The sequence below is a fragment of the Pongo abelii genome, chromosome 22, assembly GCF_028885655.2.
Source record: "Pongo abelii isolate AG06213 chromosome 22, NHGRI_mPonAbe1-v2.0_pri, whole genome shotgun sequence".
Classification (NCBI taxonomy): domain Eukaryota; kingdom Metazoa; phylum Chordata; class Mammalia; order Primates; family Hominidae; genus Pongo; species Pongo abelii.
This window is the reverse complement of record NC_072007.2, coordinates 40,958,994-40,980,196: the sequence shown is the minus strand read 5'-3', so window position 1 is coordinate 40,980,196 and position 21,203 is coordinate 40,958,994. Positions and strand designations below refer to the sequence as shown.

The 21,203-nt window shown below is 35.8% G+C and overlaps 1 protein-coding gene across 1 annotated transcript; it reads left to right on the top strand.

Moving 5' to 3' along the window:
• Positions 1–20,619: 20,619 nt before the first annotated feature.
• Positions 20,620–20,940, top strand: LOC112130472 (keratin-associated protein 21-3). Its single transcript, XM_024239275.3, has one exon. The coding sequence runs from the start codon at positions 20,638–20,640 to the stop codon at positions 20,938–20,940; it is 303 nt and encodes a 100-aa protein (XP_024095043.2). The 5' UTR covers positions 20,620–20,637.
• Positions 20,941–21,203: the final 263 nt, after the last annotated feature.

Here is a 21,203-nt window from a genome sequence, read left to right as displayed (position 1 = left end):
GTTGATGACTGATTTTATGCGTCAACTTGGCTAAGCTACAAAGACCAAAGTTTGGTTAAACACCAGTCTAAAGGTTGTTACGATGATATTTTTCAGATAAGGTTGGCATTTAATCAGCAGACTTGAGAAAAGTCATGTACCTTCCATAATGTGGGTAAGCTTCCTCCAGTCAATTGAGGGCCTTAAGAGAAAAGGGTGATGTCTACCAGAGGAGGAGGGAAATCTGCCTTCAACCTGAGTTCACATTCAAGTTGCAAGATCAGCTCTTCCCTGGGTCTCCAGACTGCTTAGCAGATTTTGATTTTGATAGCCCCTACAATCATGTGAGCCAACGCCTTAAAATCTGCCTCTTCTCTCGCTCTGTCTCTCTGTATCCCTCCCTCCCTTTCTCTCTCTCTCTTTGTTGTCCCCCAATTTCTCTCCCTCTCCTTGCTTCTCTCTCTTCTCTCTCTCCCCGCTTATCTCTCTTCTGGCCTCTCTCCTCTCTACTCCTCCTCCTTTTCTCCCTCCCCACTTTTCTCTCTCTTTTCTCTCCCCCTCTACTCTCCTCTTTCTCTCTCCCCCTCACTCTCCCTCTTTTTTCTCTCTCCTCCCTCTCTTTCCCTTTCTCTCCTCTCTCCCTCATTCCTCTTTGCCTCTCTCTCCCTCACTCTTCCGCCTCTTCCTTCTCTCTCTCTCTCTCTGTGTGTGCATGTGTGTGTATGTACGTATTTCCTTCATGTATCCTGTAGGTATGTGTATACACATACTTACATGTAGACACACACATCCTACTGTTATTTTTTCTTGGTAGGACCGTAACACACCATTGAACTAGGTGGAAGTGAGATTAACTGCTAAGGCCCTGGGGTTTATGGCTTCCCTTTGGGCAACTTTGTCGCCTGAGCAGAATACAGATCAACACTGAGTCCTCTGAATTTCTCTTAAACCTTCTGAGCATGAGATAGTCTCTCTAGGGTCCTCAGGTCCAGAGTCTGTGATCTCTGTTCCTGATCTCATCCCTATTCAGAGCTGGTAAGATGTGCATGAAGGATGGTGGATGAGAAACTTAAAATCTAACATTTGGGTTCTAAAACCTTTACAGATATTCAGACTTATGTAGCAGCTAGATGATTGAGCTTTCCACAATAACCTCTGCACTTTAGATTCCAGTTTCAGAACTGCACATTAAACCAATTTTGGCAGAGGGTACAAGGCAAATGTTAGATAAAACATGGAATATTAACCTTCACAGCAAAACCTTTTAGATTCATTTAGATAACTGATTGCTCAAATAGCCTGTTTCCATTATTGTTTAAGCTTTGTGAATCACAGAAAGTACACTGCTAATCACAACTTGTCTGGTTTTAAACAGGTCAGAATGTCCTCAAAAATAAAAGCTCAGTAAGCCATTAACCTTTTGTGTTGGCCACTGCTATTTTATCTAGAGACCTTGTTATGAGGACAAGATGATTGATCTAAGGCAGTGGTTCTGAAATGATAGCGTGTATCAAATTAACCAGAGTGCTTGAAAAACATAGAGTTTTTGGGTCCTACTCCTAGACCTTCTGATTTAGTAGGTTTTGGGTAGAACCTCAAAATCTGCAATTTTAACAAATTCCCAAGTGATGCTGATAACTGCTGATCCATACACTACACTTTTAGAAACTCTAACTCTTAAAAAATGCAGTGGAGCAAACGAATTAATGGAAAATATATTTTTTCACCTGGGTTCAGTAGGTGATCAACAGGGGTTCATCGAGCACTTAATATGTGCTTGGTCAGCACCGTGATAGTGTTGTGTGGACAGATGAGAATAGTTGCTGCGATCAAAGAACTAACCATCCATTTGGAAGATCAAGACTAACATACCTATTTGTAGTAAAGAACAAAACTTGAGATATAACAGCTTATGTGTCACAGATGAAAAGACTGGCAGGAGTTCATAGGAAAGGAAGATAATGAGGACTCCGGGAACTGCAGAAAGCTTCTGTTGAAGGGGAAATGAACTGGGCCTGGAAGAACTGGATTAATAGATTAGAAAATAAGAAATTCAAGGTGGGAGAGTCACACGGGGACAGAGGCAGAATGGGCATTAAATCGGCTGTTTAGGGGAAATGGTTGGTGTCTTGCACATGAATGTATTTAACAAATAATGTGATGATTACCATGACTTAGAGTGGTAAACAGATTTGGAATGGTTAGGGGAAGAGGTATATTATGAGAGATCTGTGAGCCCAGGCAGAGGATATAGAATTAGCACAGTAGGAAATTCAGAATATTAAGCAGAAGAAATGCATGATAAAAGTTAATATGTAGGAAATATAAATTTAGAAACAATTTGCAGAATAGGCTGGATGGTGTGGAAATGAAAGATGCATTGAGTTCCTGGAGCTAAAGACTTATTGGGGTTGGGGGGTCCAAGAGTGAGAAGATTAGGACCAGAATTAAGCTTGTTGCAATAAGAGTAAGAAAATAGATACCCAAATTTTCTATGGAAAATGATTTGTTTCAGTGACATAAACAAATGCATAAATGTGGTAGTTTTGAATGTGGGTATTCATCAAGAAAGGAAATGATGTTAACGGGGAGAAATATTTTTAAAATTTAGTTTTGCAGAGAGATGCATCTGGTTTTGGATATGTTGATTTGAGGTAATAATACATTCAAAAAAATTCTCTAGCTAAGATTTGTATATTTAAGGAGAGTACATGACATATCAATTTGAAAGTAACTGATATTAATTTTTTATTTAAAGCTGTAAATGTGAGAGAAAATATTTACTCACACACATTTATTCCTTAAGTTTTAATGGATCACATTCTATAAGTCAGACATTGTAGTGGGAGTACAAATGGGAAATTAATAAGATAATTTAGAGAGAGAAAGTCAAGGAATTGAATCTAGGAAGCGCTCCTTAGAGTTTGGATAAAGTCAGAGGAATAAATGAAAACACAAGAGAGGTACAGTTGTAAAAAAGAATGAGGATGGTGTTGAAAAGGGTTGGAAGTAGAGGAAATAATACCTTGTGGCAGCAGAGGTCAAGGATAACCATGGAGGAACGTGACTGGGATTGGCAAAAGAAAACATTAAAAATCTTTTAGGGAAGAGTAGGCAAAAGAAGGGAGTAGATTTGAAGAGACTGATGAAGAAAGAGCCATAGAGCAATAAAAGTAGAGACAAGTTAGGATACCACACTGGTGGAGAGCTAATAATTTGAAGGAAGAAAAAAATACCTCATCTTCTGAGACTGAAGGGAAAACACAACAGAAATATGACTTATATTCAATGCAATCATCTTTTTTTCAAAATTAAACATATTTTACATAAATCTATAACTATTAAATATTTTTTGCATATAATATAATCTACTCATAAACTATATATGCATTTAAATGTAAACATAAAATGGATGCTGACTTTGAACTAAAGGTATTTCTATTACTATTATGATAGTGTTCAATTTTTACATGAATAATTTGGAGAATGAGATAAATAAATCTAACAAAGTGAATTATAAAGTATCTAGTAGAATAATAAATTGCTTATTTTCTTCTTTCTATTTAAAAAAATTTGCAGGCAAATGAATGTGAACATTCACATTTTCTTTCCCCTGACATAGAGAAATCTTCATGAGGATGGAGAACATAGGAGTTAAGCCACTTTCAGAGGTGGGAATGGAAATTTTCAGATTTGATGATGTTCCAGGTAGAGAAATAACAACATTGATTCAAGAAAGAAAAATGGGCCTAAAAGGTCAGTAGTATATTTGGTAAGAAGTAGAAAATAGCTGGGGGAAGAATATGAAACCTAATTTTACATCACATATTTTGGAAATTTATTGGTGGTTTTACAGAGAGGGCTATTGTGGTCAAAGACATAGTTGTATACTTTATAAATGAAGGTTGGGGGTGTACAAATTCCGAATTTTACTTAAAGTGGCACAGGGTCATCACTGCTATTAACATGAGACCTTAGGTGAGAAAATGAAAGGGAAAATATGGGAAAGATGAATAAATTTGCAATAAATTCTGCATTTGACTTAATGTGGTGAATTTTTATTAATGAAAAGCTGAAAATAATTACATAGTATGTCATCAATAATTGGGAAATTAAGCAGAAAGAAATTTTCAGAATACTAGTGAACTCTTATACGGTTAGGAAATACTTTTCAGAGCAACTCAGCATTTTTCGGTCAAGAGAAAAATAACAACCACAATTCCTTATAGTCACATGAAAGTCAAAAGCCTGAAAAGGAACAGATACTTAAGTGTATGAAATGATAGAAAAAAAATCCACAATAAAATACATATTGCAGTTCTAATTTCCCTGCGCAAGGTAAGATGCTTGCAGGGATATAGAATGCACAGAGCAAAATATAAAACAAAAAGTAAAAATAATAGAAAGGTTCTCATTTTTAAAGAGACTACATATATTAAAATAGGTAACATGAGACATATATGCAAAGAGACACATGATACATCATAATACAGATAATTTGCAGCAAAAGATGGTTCAAATAAAGTATCAATTAACACTTTTTTTTTGGAAAGATGGTCTCACTCTGTCACCCAGGCTAGAGTGCAGTGGTCTGATCATAGCTCACTGTAGCCTCAAATTCCTGGGCTTAAGGGATCCTCCCACCTCAGCCTCCTGAGTAGCTGGGACTATAGGCTTGTGCCACCATATCCTGCTAAATTATTTTATTTTATTTTATTTTATTTTGTAGAGACAGGTCTCACTATGTTGCCCAGGCTAGTCTGGAACTCATACCCTTAAGTAATCCTCCTGCCTTAGCCTCCCAAAGTGGTGAAGTTACAGGTGTGAGCCACTGTGCCCAGGTACCAAATTTTAGAAGCTCTTTTCAGATTGTCTAAGATTCATTCCTCACTGAGCATCTTAAATATAGATTTTCAACTCTCCTGGGCAAGAAAATACCATTTTTAGGTTGAGTTGAGACTAATTTTGTAGTTGAGTCCCATCAAAGGTTTATTTTCAAAATATTCAGTTTAATCTAGGCAAAACTGCTTACCCAATGGTTATTTTAAAAGATGACCTGTTTGACTTAATGTGGCCTATTCTCTTGTGCTGTGTAAAAACGCCAACAGTCTCCTTAGTGATTTGGAAGCTTGAACGCTCATAGCAAAGACTTGGAACCAACCCAAATGTCCAACAATGATAGACTGGATTAAGAAAATGTGGCACATATATGCCGTGGAATACTATGCAGCCATAAAAAATGATGAGTTCATGTCCTTTGTAAGGACATGGATGAAATTGGAAATCATCATTCTCAGTAAACTATCGCAAGGAGAAAAAACCAAACACCGCATGTTCTCACTCATAGATGGGGATTGAACAATGAGAACACATGGACACAGGAAGGGGAATATCACACTCTGGGGACTGTTGTGGGGTGGGGGGAGCTGGGAGGGATAGCATTAGGAGATATACCTAATGCTAAATGACGAGTTAATGGGTGCAGCACACCAGCATGGCACATGTATACATATGTAACTAACCTGCACATTGTGCACATGTACCCTAAAACTTAAAGTATAATAATAATAATAAAAAAAAGAAAAAAAAGAATTTCATGTTTGAACATATACTCTAAGATAATAACTTTCAAAAGAACTTAAAAGTTATTTCTCAACTTAAAAAGTTATTTTGTTACACAAATATGTTAGTTTATTGAACAATGTCAAGCTGGTTTTCTTTACACAATTGTCCTCATAAGGATAATTAAAATGCTACCGTGGCATTCCAGTTTGTACTCCTACTGCAGTACCTGGCATTTAGGTACAAGTAAAACTTACAGCACATATGTAAATTGTGAATACTCTGAAGGTGTTTTTATCTTATAGTGTTTGATAGCACTTTTAAAATCTTGGAAACTCTATTTCTTGGAATACATTTCAATACCTCCCAGTCCTAGTGTTCCTGGAAACATAATTGGAAAATAAAATGCCACAAATTCAATGCAACCATGGCTAGTACTCAAGGAAAGATCTTTGCTCAAGAGAATAATTTAGCAAATAATGGTTTCGAAGAAATAGGACTTTACTAAGAACACTGGACAAATGGTTGTGATTTCTGTATCTCAAAATATTGAGCTGATTATGCCATTAATTTGCTCAAAATATTCTCTGATTCTCCATTACCTTTAGAGTGAATTCCACAGTTTTTACCTTAATATTAAAAGTTCTTTATTATTTAGCCCCAGTTTATTACACTTTTTAATCTATTTTATTCCCTAAAGAAAAAAGGAAATTCCTGCCCTCACAGAGCCTATATTCCAGTGAGAAGAACAGACAGTCAACAAAATAAGTAAGATGCAAAGTCTATCATATGGTGATAAATGGCTTGATAAATGCTAAGTAGAGAATAAAGATATATCTGTGGGAGGGTGCTAGCTATAAATAATACTGTTCAGGGAGGGCCTCCTTGAGTGACATTTGAACACACTCTGATGGCAGTGAGGGAATGAGTCATAGGTGTGGGTGTTAAATAGTAAAAGCTGCAGGTGAAAGCCCAGCATGGATGAAGGCCCTAAGTGGACCTGTGTCTGGATTGTTTTGAGGTCTATTTCATAGGATTTCTCTTTCCTTTTTCTCTAACCGCATCAATCTGAGACTTTTTTGTGTAAATGTTTCTCTTCCTTACTAAGCTGGGAGTTCATTGAAGGCCTGTTCTTGGTCTTATTCATGTTTTTCATTTTTATTTTGATGTTATTTTCAGCAGTGCCTACTGTCACGTTCTGTTTTTAGGAAAGTTCTCAATAAATTCTAATATTATAGAATTTAATGCATGTTTCTCAATTTAGCCTTCCTACGCCTATCCTTTCCTGAGTAGTACATTTGTGGATTGGATGGTAATACTGGTGGCACCTGAAAAGGTAGGAATCACTAAGCCCCTTCCTTTCTCTAGGAGGCTGGGGATGGGGATTCTCAATGTTTTGGGTTAGAGCTGAGGGAAGTACTTCCCTGCAACTGAGGGATGGATTTTCTTCCTCTCACACTGCTGTTGGGTTGATGATATGGTTTGATACTTTTTATGATATTGTTTGATATTTTTAGTGTTTGGTTGCCATGTGGACCAAGAGGTCTAAGGCAAAGTTGCTATGGTCATATTAATTCTCGTTCTAGGAAAGGAGCTTTACAAAGTGTTCATTGAGGGCACTGCCAGCCCCAGCATAAAAAATGAAGTGGTTACCGCTTTTAACATCAGAGCAGAAACCTGGCCTTTGATGTAGCCCAGGATGATCTTCAGAGAGCCTTTCAATGTCTGCTTCATCACATTTTTGACATCTTCACATTTGGTAGCCCTACTGGATTAAACAGTATCTCTCAAATTCATGCCCATTCAGAACTTCTGAATGTGACCTTATTGTAAATGAGGTCTCCGAGGATGTAATCTAGTTAAGGTGAGGTCATACTGGACTGGGACTCCCCTAATTAGGTGGGCCCAAATTTTACATAAGGACTAGTGTCTGTATATGAAAGGAGAGGAAAATCTGGACAGAGACATGCACTGAAGACAAGACACATGGAGAGAATGCCATGAGAAGGTGAAAAGATGCAGCCACAAGCCAAAGAACACCAAGGTTGCTGTGCAGTCTTCAGAAGCTAGGACAGGGTCCTGGAGCATCTTCATCCTCTGAGCTGCCAAGAAGCAATGAACCCTTTGACATCTTTATTTGGGACTTTCACCTTCCTGAACTATGAGAAAATACATTTCTACTGTCTTAAGTCAGCAGCTTGTGATAATTTGTTATGGTAGCTATAGAAAAATAATACAGTAGCTTTCTTTAGATGGCAGAGCCAACAAGGACAAGTTGGGTGTGGGGACGTGGAAAGTCCTGCCAGTGAATTTCTCAATCAGCTTGGGGATGGCCATGCCTGTAGATGTGAGGACAACAGTGTGGGCGACATCATGGTCATCGTGGCATTGCCGGGGTGACGATATTTAGTTTTCTGAGTAGCAGTGGACCGAGTAGCATGGACTGTGATCACTAGACACTTGTGAATTCCTCCACAAAAGCACAATTGTCATGGATAACCTTTGCTAGAGGAGTCAAGCACTTGGTGTAGTACAAGGCTTTGGAAACATCGTAAAGAAGTTGTCATTTCTCGTGATTTAGTCCCATCCCCCAGAGGAATCAGCAAAACAGTGAGAGAGAATAACCTTTAGATTTAGAGGTTCTAACGTGAGGCCCAGGATTTTCTAAGGTGGTTAAGACAAGGAAATTTTGGGAGGTGCTGGATATGACTACGACCATGATTGTGATGATGGTACCACACGTCTTTGCATATGTCTAAATTCATCAAATTTCACATACTAAATATGTGCAGGTTCTTTGCATATCAATTATACCTCAATAAAGCTGTTAAAAATTTTTTTAAAAAGACATGGTGGACTTCACAATGTATTCAGCACCAGCATGACTCCATTTGATATTGGTGGTATCTTGCTCCTAGAAAGTGGAGATGAGCTTCCTATTCACTATTAAGTTTCTTATTCTGAACCTTGATGGTGTCATTGAACTTGCCATGGGTTGAATCATATTTGACACCTTGGGGGCAGTGAATTGATTATGCATAGCAACAATAACCATTTTGCTAGAGTTGATAAGATCTCTGATCACAGGGGCCCCAATATGATCAAATAAATTTATTTTAATTTTCACATCATGTCTCAAAGATGCGGCTGGCATTGGACAAAAAGGTATGGCTTTCTTTCAAATATGGAGAAAAAGAGGCTCAATTTAGCTTTCACTGTTTTTTTATCATGAGCCACGAGCTGTTTTAAAATGAAAAGATAGGCATGTAAAGGTTTTGAGGGTTTCTTTTTTCAAACACTTAATATGTAACAAGCAAGAAAATATTGGAGATTATATATATTTCTCTCAGTAAAGCAATAGATAAATCACGCCTGTAACTCCAGTACTTTGGGAGGCTGAGGTAGGTGAATCATTTGAGGTTAGGAGTTCGAGACCAGCCTGACCAACATGGTGAAACTCCGTCTCTACTAAAAATAATAAAAAAAAATTAGCCAGGTGTGGTGGTGCATGCCTGTAGTCCCAGCTATTCAGGAGGCTGAGGCAGGAGAATCGCTTGAACACGACAGGCAGAGGTTGCAGTGAGCTGAGATTGCGCCACTGTACCCCAGCCTGGGTGCCAGAGCAAGACTGTCTCAAAAAAAAAAAAAAAAAAAAGAAGTTGTTTTTGCCAGAGACAATTGCTTTGTGAAAATCCTAAACTATAAAATTGGCTTTTCTGTGAGTATCAGAAACAGGCAAGAACAATGATATGACTTTCATGTCTTTGTTACTAGCTTTTGATAAAAGACACAAAGCTTGGTAATCAAATGTTGATCTTTCTTGGGATACTCCTTGATTAAAGCATGGACATTCCAAATATCTACCATTTCATAACTAACATTTGATGAGGCCAGAATGTATGTCAAGGAATAGAACCTTGTAAAACAGGCAAGAATGAACCGAGCAACACAGGCACACTGTTTAGATGGTAAGATAAATATTCTAATAAAATCTAAATTGAAATGACATATGGAATATGGCAATTGCCCTGACAAGTAGTAACAGTAAACTTTGCTTTATCTAACATGCAGTGTATTTCTTAAATGTTCTTTGTTAGTTTTCTGTTAAGCGAAATACTCATCCTGTAGAAACAGTTATTGGTATAGTGACTAACATTATACTTGGCAGAATTGAAGTTGGATAATTAGGTATGAAGGATAAATTTTTTTTAATAAACAGTTTGATAATATTGCCCTAGGCTTAAGTTCCATGGGAAGAACAAACAGATTTGGATGAAGTTTAGTTAAAAAACATAGACTGTATTGTCTGAAAATCATATGAATTGTGTTTCAGAGAATGTTTGAGGGATGCAGCCATGATTTCAGCAACAGATAAGGAAGTGTCTTCTCTATGTTTTTATGGAATTGAAAAACATCAGCTGTAAGAACATGCAGTCCAAGTTCATAAAATTTCATCTGGGTAAACTGAGGCTTGGAGAAAAAAATTATTTAACCATTAGAAGTTCTGTAGCTAGAATCAGGAGTCATGAAGTCCAGACCAGAGTACTTGAGTCTTAGATGTCAAAGCTATAAAAATTGCCTGAATGACCTGATTACAAATAATGATTCTAACTTGAATTATTAGTTACTGGGCAATGAAATTAGGGGCAGAATTCAGCAAATATGTTGCAAATAAAGGAACGACAACTAATAAATCTGTGAATCATTTTATTTCAAGCAAATAGCTGTGATATTAATATTATTTATGAAGTATCAAAAATGGTCAAAATCAGTCCATTTCTTTGGGATTATTTTAGAACAAGCAGACACACAATCAAATATGACATTTTTATTTCCTTAGGCCACACTTGCCCAGTTTGCTGGATTTGGAAAGGGACAGTGTATTTATTTATTTATTTATTTATTTATTTATTTTTGCAGCTATTGTAAAAGGGTTTGAGTTCTTGATTTGATTCTCAGCTTGGTCACTGTTCATGTATAGCAGAGCTACTGATTTGTGTACATTAACTTTATATACAAAACTTTGCTGAATTCTTCTATGACTTCTAGGAGCTTTTCGGAGGAGTCTTTAGGGTTTTCTAGGTATATAATCATATCATCAGCAAATAGCGACAACTTGACTTCCTCTTTATCAATTTGAATATCCTTTATTTCTTTCTCTTGTCTAAATGTAAATAGCCTAAATGCTCTACTTAAAAGATACAGAATGGTAGAATGGATAAGAATTCACCAACCAACTATCTGCTGCCTTAAAGAGACTTACTTAACACATAAGGACTCACAGAAACTTAAGGTAAAGGGGTGGAAAAAGACATACTATGAAAATGGACACCAAAAGCAAGCAGAAGTAGCTATTCTTATATCAGACAAAAAAAAAAAAAAAAAAAAAACCTTAAAGCAACAGCAGTTAAAAAAGACAAAAAAGGACATTATATAGTGATAAAATACTTTGTCCAACAGGAAATTATCACAATCCTAATATTTATGCACCTAATATTGGAGCTGCCAAATTTATAAAACAATTACTACTACGCATAAGAAAGGAGATAGACAGAAACACAATAATAGTGGGGGACTCCAATACTCCACTGACACAACTAGACAGGTCATCAAGACAGAAAGTCAACAAAGAAACAATGGATTTAAACTATACCCAGAAAAAATGGACTTAGCAGATATTTAAAGAACATTCTTTAATATTTACCCAACAACCGCAGAATATACATTCTTCATCAGCGCATGAAACTATATCAATTACTCCCTCCAACCACAGTGGAATAAAATTGGAAATCAACTCCAAAAGGAACTTTCAAAACCATGCAAATACATGGAAATTAAATAATCTGCTCCTGAATGATCATTGGGTCAACAATGAAATCAAGATGGAAATTTAAAAATTCTTTGAACTAGACGATAATAGTGACACAACCTATCAAAACATCTGGGATACAGCAAAGGCAGTGTTAAGCAGCAAGTTCATAGCCTTAAATGCCTGTATCAAAAAGTCTGAAAGAGACCAAATAGACAACCTAAGGTCACACCTCAGGGAACTAGAGAAAAAAGAACAAACCAAATCCAAACCCAGCAGAAGAAAAGAAATGACCAAGATCAAGCAGAACTAAATGAAATTGAAACAAACAAAAGTACAAAATGTAAATGAAACAAAAAATTGGTTCTTTGAAAAGATAAATAAAACTGATAAACCATTACTGAGATTAATCAAGAAGAGAGAGGATCCAAAATGCTCAATTAGAAATGAAATGGGAGATATTACAACTGACACCACAAAAATACAAAAGATCGTTCAAGGCTACTATAAACAGCTTTACACACATAAACTAGAAAACCTAGAGAAAATGGGTAAATACCTGCAAATATACAACACCCTTAGATTAAACCAGGAAGAAATAGAAACTCTAAACAGACCAATAACAATCAGAGAGATTGAAACGGTAATAAAAAAAAGTCCAGGACCAATAGAATAAAACTCCAGGACCTGATGGATTCACAGCTGAATTCTATCAAACATTCAAGGAAGAATTGGTACCAATCCTGCTGACACTATTCCACAAGATAGATAGAGAGGGAATCCTCCCTAAATTATTCTATGAAGCCGCGTCACCCTAATACCAAAACCAGGAAAGTGCGTAACAAACAACAACAACAACAAAAACGACAAACCATTATCCTGGATGAATAAAGATGCAAAAATCCGTAACAAAATACTAGCTAACTGAATCCAATGGCATATCAAAAAGATAATCCAGCATGATAAAGTGGGTTTCATACTAGAGATACAGGGATGGTTTGACATCCGCGAGTCAATAAATGTGATACATCACATAAACAGAATTAAAAACAAAAATCAAACGATAATCTCAATAGACACAGAAAAAGCATCCCTTTATGATTAAAAGCCTCAGCAAAATCAGCATAGAAGGGACATGCCTTAATGTAATAAAAGCCATCTGTGAAAAGCCTACGGCCAACATAATACTGAACGGGGAAAAATTGAAAGCATTCCCTCTGAGAACAGTAACAAGACAAGGGTGCCTACTCTCACCACTTCTATTTAATTGTTGATTCTATAAAGACCAGAACTCACATCTTCTTTCATCAAAGGAAGTCTTATCAATAATATTAGAAGCAGGCTGGCTAATTAATTCATCAGTGTGAATAACAGTTATCAAGCACTTGCTGTTTGATGTCCAACAACTACATGGATTGTGCAGTCTAGTCAAGATCTTGGCATAGGTTAAATATACATAAAACAATAACACAGACTTTATAATTAAAATAAAAATTTTTTGAACTTTACTTTCATTATATGAAATTAACAGATTAATTTTCTCCAACTTTGAAGGAAATACAATGTTTGGGATGGTTTGACTTAAAAGGCAGCTTTTTTTTTGGTATACTTGGAATTTACTTTCTAGGACGCAGGTGAGCTAGGGTACCACAAAGAGAAATAGTCAGCCTTTCTAGCAGGTGGAACCAAGGTAAAATCTGTATCTGAGGAAAGACTTGCTGTATGTATCAACACATGGACTAAAACTGCAACAGCACCAACATGAGCACTAAATTTAAGGTTTCCTCATGGGGTAAGATTTTATACTGTATTTCACTCTAAAGAGTAGAAAAGATTTAAGTATGAGAGTTGAAAAGAGGTTTAACGCATATGTGAAATCTAAAAAAGTTGAACTTAAAGAGACAGAGTAGAATGGTGGTTGTTGGGGTGGATGGTGAGAATAGGGAGATAATCAATTGGTACAAACATTGTTATTAGATTAATAGGTTCTGAAGATCCAAAGGACAGCATAGTAACTATAGTTAATAATGTATTGTATATTTGAAATTTCATAATAGATTAGATCTTAACTGTTCTCATCCACCTCTAAACACACACAGAGACAACTATGTGAGGTGATGGATATGTTAATTATCTTGATTATGAGAATCATTACACGAATTATACTTACATCAAAATACCATGTTGTACACCTAAACTGTATACAAATTTTTGTCAATCATCCCTCATTAAGCTGAAAAAAATGAAATAAGATCTAAACAACTCCAGGAATTTAAGTGTGATGAATATATAATTTTAAGCAACAGCAAATGGGCTAGATAGCAGATGATATAGATATGTCATATATATACATATATGTATACACAAGCAAATGTTGCATACCACGTATTTCATACTAGTTTGGAACCTGTTACCTTATAAGGAAAGGGAATACAACTCACTGTCTTTCACAAAGAATATGAATAAATGAAACAAATGAGAAGACTTTACAGGCCCTAAAATGATGGTGCTTGGATAGCTTGAGGTAGAATTCAATATGGTGGAGGAATTTAAACAATTAATCAAGATCTGTCTACAGAAGGACAGAGCTGAACAAGCAAGTACAGAGGGTGATGTGAAACCATTGAAGATATCTGAATAGTTCAGTGATGTAAAATTATATAAACAAAAGATTACTCTTTGCATGTTATAAAGATGTACAAAAAGGATGACTGACTGTGTGGATAAAAACTGTGGTTAAACTTGAAATAAAATTTACATATGTCTTCTCAGGTTTGGATTCAGAAAACTTTTTGAATAACATAGCATATGTTTAAAATAGTGAAATTTGTGATTATTATCTATTGATTTTTAAAATAAATCTTTAAATTTAGAGGATTGACTCAATAGTTTCCAGTCTGAAATTCAATCTATAAGGCTCCACTAAGTTAAAAATGGAATTTATGACTTATTTTTAACATTTATAAAAACTTCTGGGAAATTATACATATTCCTAAGGGATTATTTTGAAAAGGCATTTAAAAATGTTTCTTTGCTTTTGACTAGAATTAAATCAATTTATTGCAAGAACACTTTGTCTTACGTTGCACAAAGTTCTGATTGGTCCTAATATATCTTTGATTAATAAAAAACGAGAAGAAAAAATAAGTATTACTTAACAAATTCAGTACTCCTAGTGAGTTTCCCTGCTGTTGTTAATAGCAGTAGTTTATAGCTCTGTAGTTTTAAAATCCACAAGGTTTTGAAGAAAATTTTTGTGATACTGCAGAACTGTGTCCACTCTCTCTGGGAAACATTGATCCCTGGGAATAGTGCCCTAAAAAACGAGTGTATGCTTTGCTGGAATTACACTTGCAGTCACTCTTGTCTTTTCATGAAAACCAACCAGAGCTTTACTATTGGTAAAACATATTCTGTGAATTCAGCCATAAGCAAGGAACTCATTTTTCTGAAATACAATTGAAACTCAATTTAAGATTTGCCATATTTGCATGGAATATATTTCCAGGGTGAACGAGAACTCCAACCGATTTCCACCATTCTTAATGGCTGTGCTTCTGATTCATTGTGTAAACAAAATCTGTGAGAGCTAAAGGGAAAATATATGGAGTCTTAACACATCATTTGTTTTTTTTCTTTCTCCATTCCATTGACTTACATACTTGTGGACTCAATGTCCCTAAAACATGTGACCAATATGGAAAGATACAGTAGATTATGATCCACTAAAACGAGTGGAGAAGGAGATAGAAACAGTGATAAATTTGTAAGTTGGAAATGGGAAGACTGTCTTAGAGATGATGCTGTAGTCACAAGCTCTATGGTGACTGATAATGAAGGATGAAAAATCATGGTAGATAATAACACCACACAGTAGTTTTAAGTATCAAAGTTGAGCCTCTGCAAAATCTTTAAAAAAGTCTTTTATCATTCCGGATGTTTGTTGCAGAGGAGCAGACTAGGTAAGTAGTGCACAATGAAGATTATTTATGTTGGAAAGTTTTAAATTATAATATAACTCTTATAGTACAATACATGGAACATCCTCCTTAGGCTACAGTGACTAAATTTTGGCATGCTTTGTATTGTTAAAAGCCTGCTTTTCTAGTCATGAGAGATTATGCAGTGTTATGTAATCCCCCAAAGGGTGTTGGAAGTCCTGATCCCCACTACCTGTGAATGTGATCTTATTTGGACATAGGGTCTTTGTAGGTAATCAAGCAAAGATGTTAAAATACCATTTCTTTCTACTATTATTTAATAATTGATACTATTTTCTGTAATGAGTCTAAGGGGAAAAAGCACCAGGAAAATACTAATAACTAAGTAGTAAAAGGAGTTTCTCACTTACATTTATATGACTTTTATTAGATTTAAGGAAGAAAACCTTCGGAAACAAATTTTGGATTAGGGCTCACCCTAATGTGACTGTGTCCTTATTAAAAGGGCCAATTTAGACTCAGAAAGAAACGTTCACAGAGGAAATACAAGGCAAAGAGAGAGGAAGAACCCAATCTACAAGGTAAGAAACACTTGAGGCTACCAGAAGCTGTGTGAGAGGCCTGGAGCCGATTCTCCCTTACAGCCCTCAGAAGGAACTTACCCAACTGATACCTCGATTTCTTATTTCTGGCCTCCTGACAATACATTTCTGTTGTTTAAGCCACATAATTTGTGGTACTGTATTTTGGCAAGCCTAGAAAACTAAACAGCAACCTGTTTAAAGTGCTGGCTATTGTTAAAATACATTTTTTTTACTATTTAATAATTGATATTATTGTTCTGAAATGATTATAAAGTGAAAAAGTAGCAGGAAAATTTTAATAACTAAGTAAGAGTAATTGATCACTTACATTAATATGACTTTTATTAGATTTAAGGTAGAAAACCATGGAAAGCAAATTTTTCTTAACCTTATTTTTCTGATTACAAAAGTAATGTTTTATTGTTACACGTATAAACTACAGAAAAAAGTAAAGAAATAAAATAAACCATAATTTACACTAACCAGAGAAAATTACTACAGTAATTGCATTGCTTTTACTTGCGGCCTTTCAAAAACTATGTATATGTGTACATATATTCCTTTCTAACTTAACTTTTCTGAAAAAAATAGTTTGAACTAACTTTATTTTAAAATCATAGGGTCAGACAGAGCTGGAGGAGCTAACGTTATTTTTATGTGTTTTTGACAGAAAACACATAGGCTGGTAATATAATAAACAACTTATATTTTAAAAGCATATGGGCCGGACATGGTGGCTCATGCTGGTAATCCCAGCACTTTGGGAGGCCGAGGCAGGCAGATCAGGAGGTCAGGAGTTTGAGACTAGCCTGGCCAGCATGGCTAAACCCCGTCTTTACTAAAAATACAAAAATTAGCTGGGCGTGGTAGCAGGTGCCTGTAATTCCAGCTACTCGGGAGACTGAGGCAGGAGAATTGCTTGAACCCAGGAGGCGGAGGTTGCTGTGAGCCAAGATGATGCCACTGCATTTTAGCCTGGGCGACAGAGCGAGATTCCATCTCATAAATAAATAAATAAATAAAATGTAATTTCATGTTTGCATTGCCACTTGCCTTAAAGTAGATATTTTTCAAAGCATGGTGTGATGCCATTACACACTGAAGTGTTTTATTTGGACCAGAATATAAAGCAATAATCCAAATGTAGCCTTTATGAAATAGTTAACATTACTCCGCAGCATGATGTTTTGTAAAATGGTTTGTAAATGCTGTGTAAATGCTTTACAACCATAGCTTCAGAACACAAACAGGTGTCTTGAGCCTGTGCTTCCAGTCTAAAAGGTGGCCTGACTGTGGTTGTCCCATTACAAAGACTATAAAAGATGCCAAGGAGTCACAAATAAGATCATTCCCTTTTCAAATGTTTCTCAGAATGAAATGTACGAAATAGACTTAAGGTGATCTTTATTGTCACCAGCTATAAATATAGTAATTGAACGGTTCAATTCTGTTCCTTCAGAGCATGGTGCTCTGACACTCAATGTAGCTCATGGTACCGTCATGCACTGCATGAGATGTTCTGGATAATACGGACCATATATACAACAGTGGTCCCATAAGTTTATAAAACTATTTTTACTATACCTTTTCTATAATTAGGCACATTTAGAGACACAAATACTTACCATTGTGTTACAATTGCCTACAGTAATCAGTAAAGTTTCATGGTGTACCAATTTATAGTCTGGGAGCAAAGGAAAAATAGATTATGTCAAATACCCTAGGTATGTAGTAAAGCTATACAATCTAGGCTTGCGTAGGTACGCTCTATGATATTTGCATAACAACAGAATCACCTAATGATGCATATCTCAGAATAATTCACCATCATTAAGTGACACATTACTATATATGAAGAATATATAATAATGCTATACATTATATTAGTATGTACTATATAGGCCCCTTATATGTGAGGATAACCTGACAAAATACAGAACACTTGATTTAAATTTCAGATCAGTGAATAACTTATTTAAAATGTCTCATGCAGTATATTATTCTCTACTTATGTAAAATTAATTGGGTGTCCTGTATTTCTATTTGATGAATATGGCAACTTAATATATGAATGAATAAAATCTTGAGATGTCATTAGTATATATACAGTACTGTAGATACTAATATAGTAGTATTAGTGTATAGTATATTAGTATCTATAGTAGTATAGATACTAATACATCAGTATTATGTACATTACACTATATAATATTATATATACTAATATAGTATGAATATAGTACTATTATAGTATTATATAGTACTATATTTGTACTATACTATATCTTAGAAATATACTAAGGGAGTCAAATGTTCTGTATTTTATAAGGTTATCCTCACATACAAGGAGTCTCTCTCTAAAACTGAAGCCCATACTTATATATCTGTTCCAGACTAGGTTTAAGATATAATTTTCTGTTTAGACAAATGTTTGTAGCAGTCAAAGAGAAAATTTGTCTGCTTTAAACATCGTGATGGTTGCAAAGAGAAACTGAGTAAGTAGAATAAAGAAAAGGAGGTCAGGTGCAGAGGCTCACACCTGTAATCCCAGCTCTTTGGGAGGCCGAGGCGGGAGGATCACAAGGTCAGGAGATCGAGACCACCCTGGCTAACATGGTGAAACCCCATCTCTACTAAAAATACAAAAAATTAGCCAGGTGTGGTGGCACACGCCTGTAGTCCCAGCTACTTGGGAGGCTGAGGCAGGAGAATAGCTTGAACCCGGGAGTGGAGGTTGCAGTGAGCCGAGATCGCGCCACTGTACTCCAGCCTAGGCAACAGAGTGAGACTCTGTCTAAAGAAAAAAAAAAGAAAAGGAGAAATTCCCCATTTTTCATGATTGGATATGTGCTTTCTTTGGAATGTAAATTCACCTTTTGGGGGGAATTAAGTTTCAGGCCACCAATGCTGTATTTAAATTGTTTATAAAGAATGTTATTTATAAAAGCAAAAAAAAAAAAAAAAAAAGGCCTGAGGTGCTCTCTCTGTTGACTTACTCTGTCTCTGTCACCAATCTGGTTAGTAGAGGTTGTTTGAATGCACTTCTAAGAAAGACGATTGTTTTATTTCTATCAAGTAGTTAAAATATTCATGGATTCCAGCTTCATCCATGTCCCTACAAAGGACATGAACTCATCCTTTTTGATGGCTGTGTAGTATTCCATGGTGTATATGTGCCATATTTTCTTAATCCAGTCTATCATTGATGGGCATTTGGGTTGGTTCCAAGTCTTTGCTATTGTGAATAGTGCCTCAATAAACATACATGTGCATGTGTCTTTATAGCAGTATGATTTATAATCCTTTGGGTATATACCCAGTAATGGGATAGCTGGGTCAAATGGTATTTCTGGTTCTAGATCCTTGAGGAATTGCCACAGTGTCTTCCACAATGGTTGAATTAGTTTATAGTCCCACCAACAGTGTAAAAGTGTTCCTATTTCTCCACATCCTCTCCAGCACCTGTTGTTTCCTGACTTTTTAATGATCACTCTCATTCTGAGCAAAATATCACAAGGACAGAAAACCAAACACCGCATGTTCTCACTCATAGATGGGAAGTGAACAATGAGAACACTTGGACACAGGAAAGGGAACATCACACACCAGGGCCTGCCGTGGGGTTGGGGGGAAGAGGGAGGGATAGCATTAGGAGATATACCTAATGTAAATGACGAGTTAATGGGTACAGCACACCAACATGGCACATGTATAAATATGTAACAAACCTCCACGTTGTGCACATGTGCCCTAGAACTTAAATTATAATTAAAAAAAATTCATAGAAATGCTGGTCTCACAAACAGATATAAAAGGGAAAACAATGGCATCTATTGTATATAGAGATGTATTATTTTGAGGGAAGAAGCAGTGTAGAGAGCTATTGAGATCAGGGTTCCATGATTACATTTTGATATGACATATGTGGAGAGGAAGAGAAAAGGGACAAGCCTCAAGAATCTCCTGGGAAAAAAATCACCCTCTGGGGTTCTGAAGAAGTAACATTTGGCTTACTTTGGATGCAGGGGTGAGTATGAGTTTATATATTCTAGTCTAGAGATATGTGAATGATAATTTATGAATCATAGTATCTGAAAACCATAAATAATATAAAGCTCTTTTGAGATATGGGGGGATAGAAGTGAAATAAAAACCATACTAAGGAATGATAAATACTGTAAGGGACTTAGTATCCATGGAGAGTCTTGGAATGCTGATGTGAAGAAGAATGAGAGAGGTGGTGGGGGCATGAATGGGTGAGAACTTCACAACGAAGACTGAAGATCTGACCCTGATTATTTTCAAAATAAATTGACTCTGAGTCAATTGAGCATAGGAAATGAATAATAAAGGGGCAAAAAGGCAATTATTGGTTTAGAAGATGTATTAATAAATTAAAAACAGCTCAAACTTAAGTACACGATATAATTATAGATTAGTGAAGAGAAAGGCAAGATTTAGCATCATGATATTTGTGGTGTGTACATTTGGGGCTCACTGAGAACATGTATACAGAATGTACAAATTACTTTTTACAGTCTATGATTAATTTGCAGGAATTAAATGAAGGTCTAAAATGAGAGGCTTTCTTAGGACACAGAATAAAACAACAACAAGCTTGTTAAATATAAATTCTTGTGGGAATAAGAAGGCAAAGCAGGGATGACACACACTTTGCAGACCTCTTATTATATAGAAAGATTCCAAGGGTTCCAAACTCCAGAAATTGTGTTACCTGGCTGAATTCTCATCTCCTGACACTATGTATTTCAATTACGAAAGTGTGTGTGGGAGCTGTGGATCTGGCGCTTGCTGTGGTTGTGGGTATGGCTGTATATACAGCACCCACTGTGGCTGTAACGGTTATTATGGTTGTTATGAAAACAGATATTCTGTTATAGATGATCTGATTTTTTTGCTTCTAAGAAATACCATTGAGCATTGTTTCTTATTTAGTTTCTCAAAGATCTATTCTGCTTTAATCACCCTCAATCCTGATAGCTCTCCGTTAGAGAAAAATGACTCATCCGGTGAAAACTCCATTTGTCTTCAAAGTACCTGTTAGTCATAGACATAATGTGGTTTCACTCAGAGATGGAAAATATGACTATTTTGAAATTTTGAAAAATATAAAATGCTCTTTGTGTGTGTGTATGAGTCAACACCAATTTGGGGCATGTTTTACCCCCTTGAAAGCCAGACCACTATGTAGATTAGTTGATACTTAGCTTCTTAGAAATTTCTTCTTAACTTTCAATAACTCTTTTTCTCTTCATCTTTTCTACTTTACATAAAACTTGAGTTATTTAATTGTCAGTATCCACCACA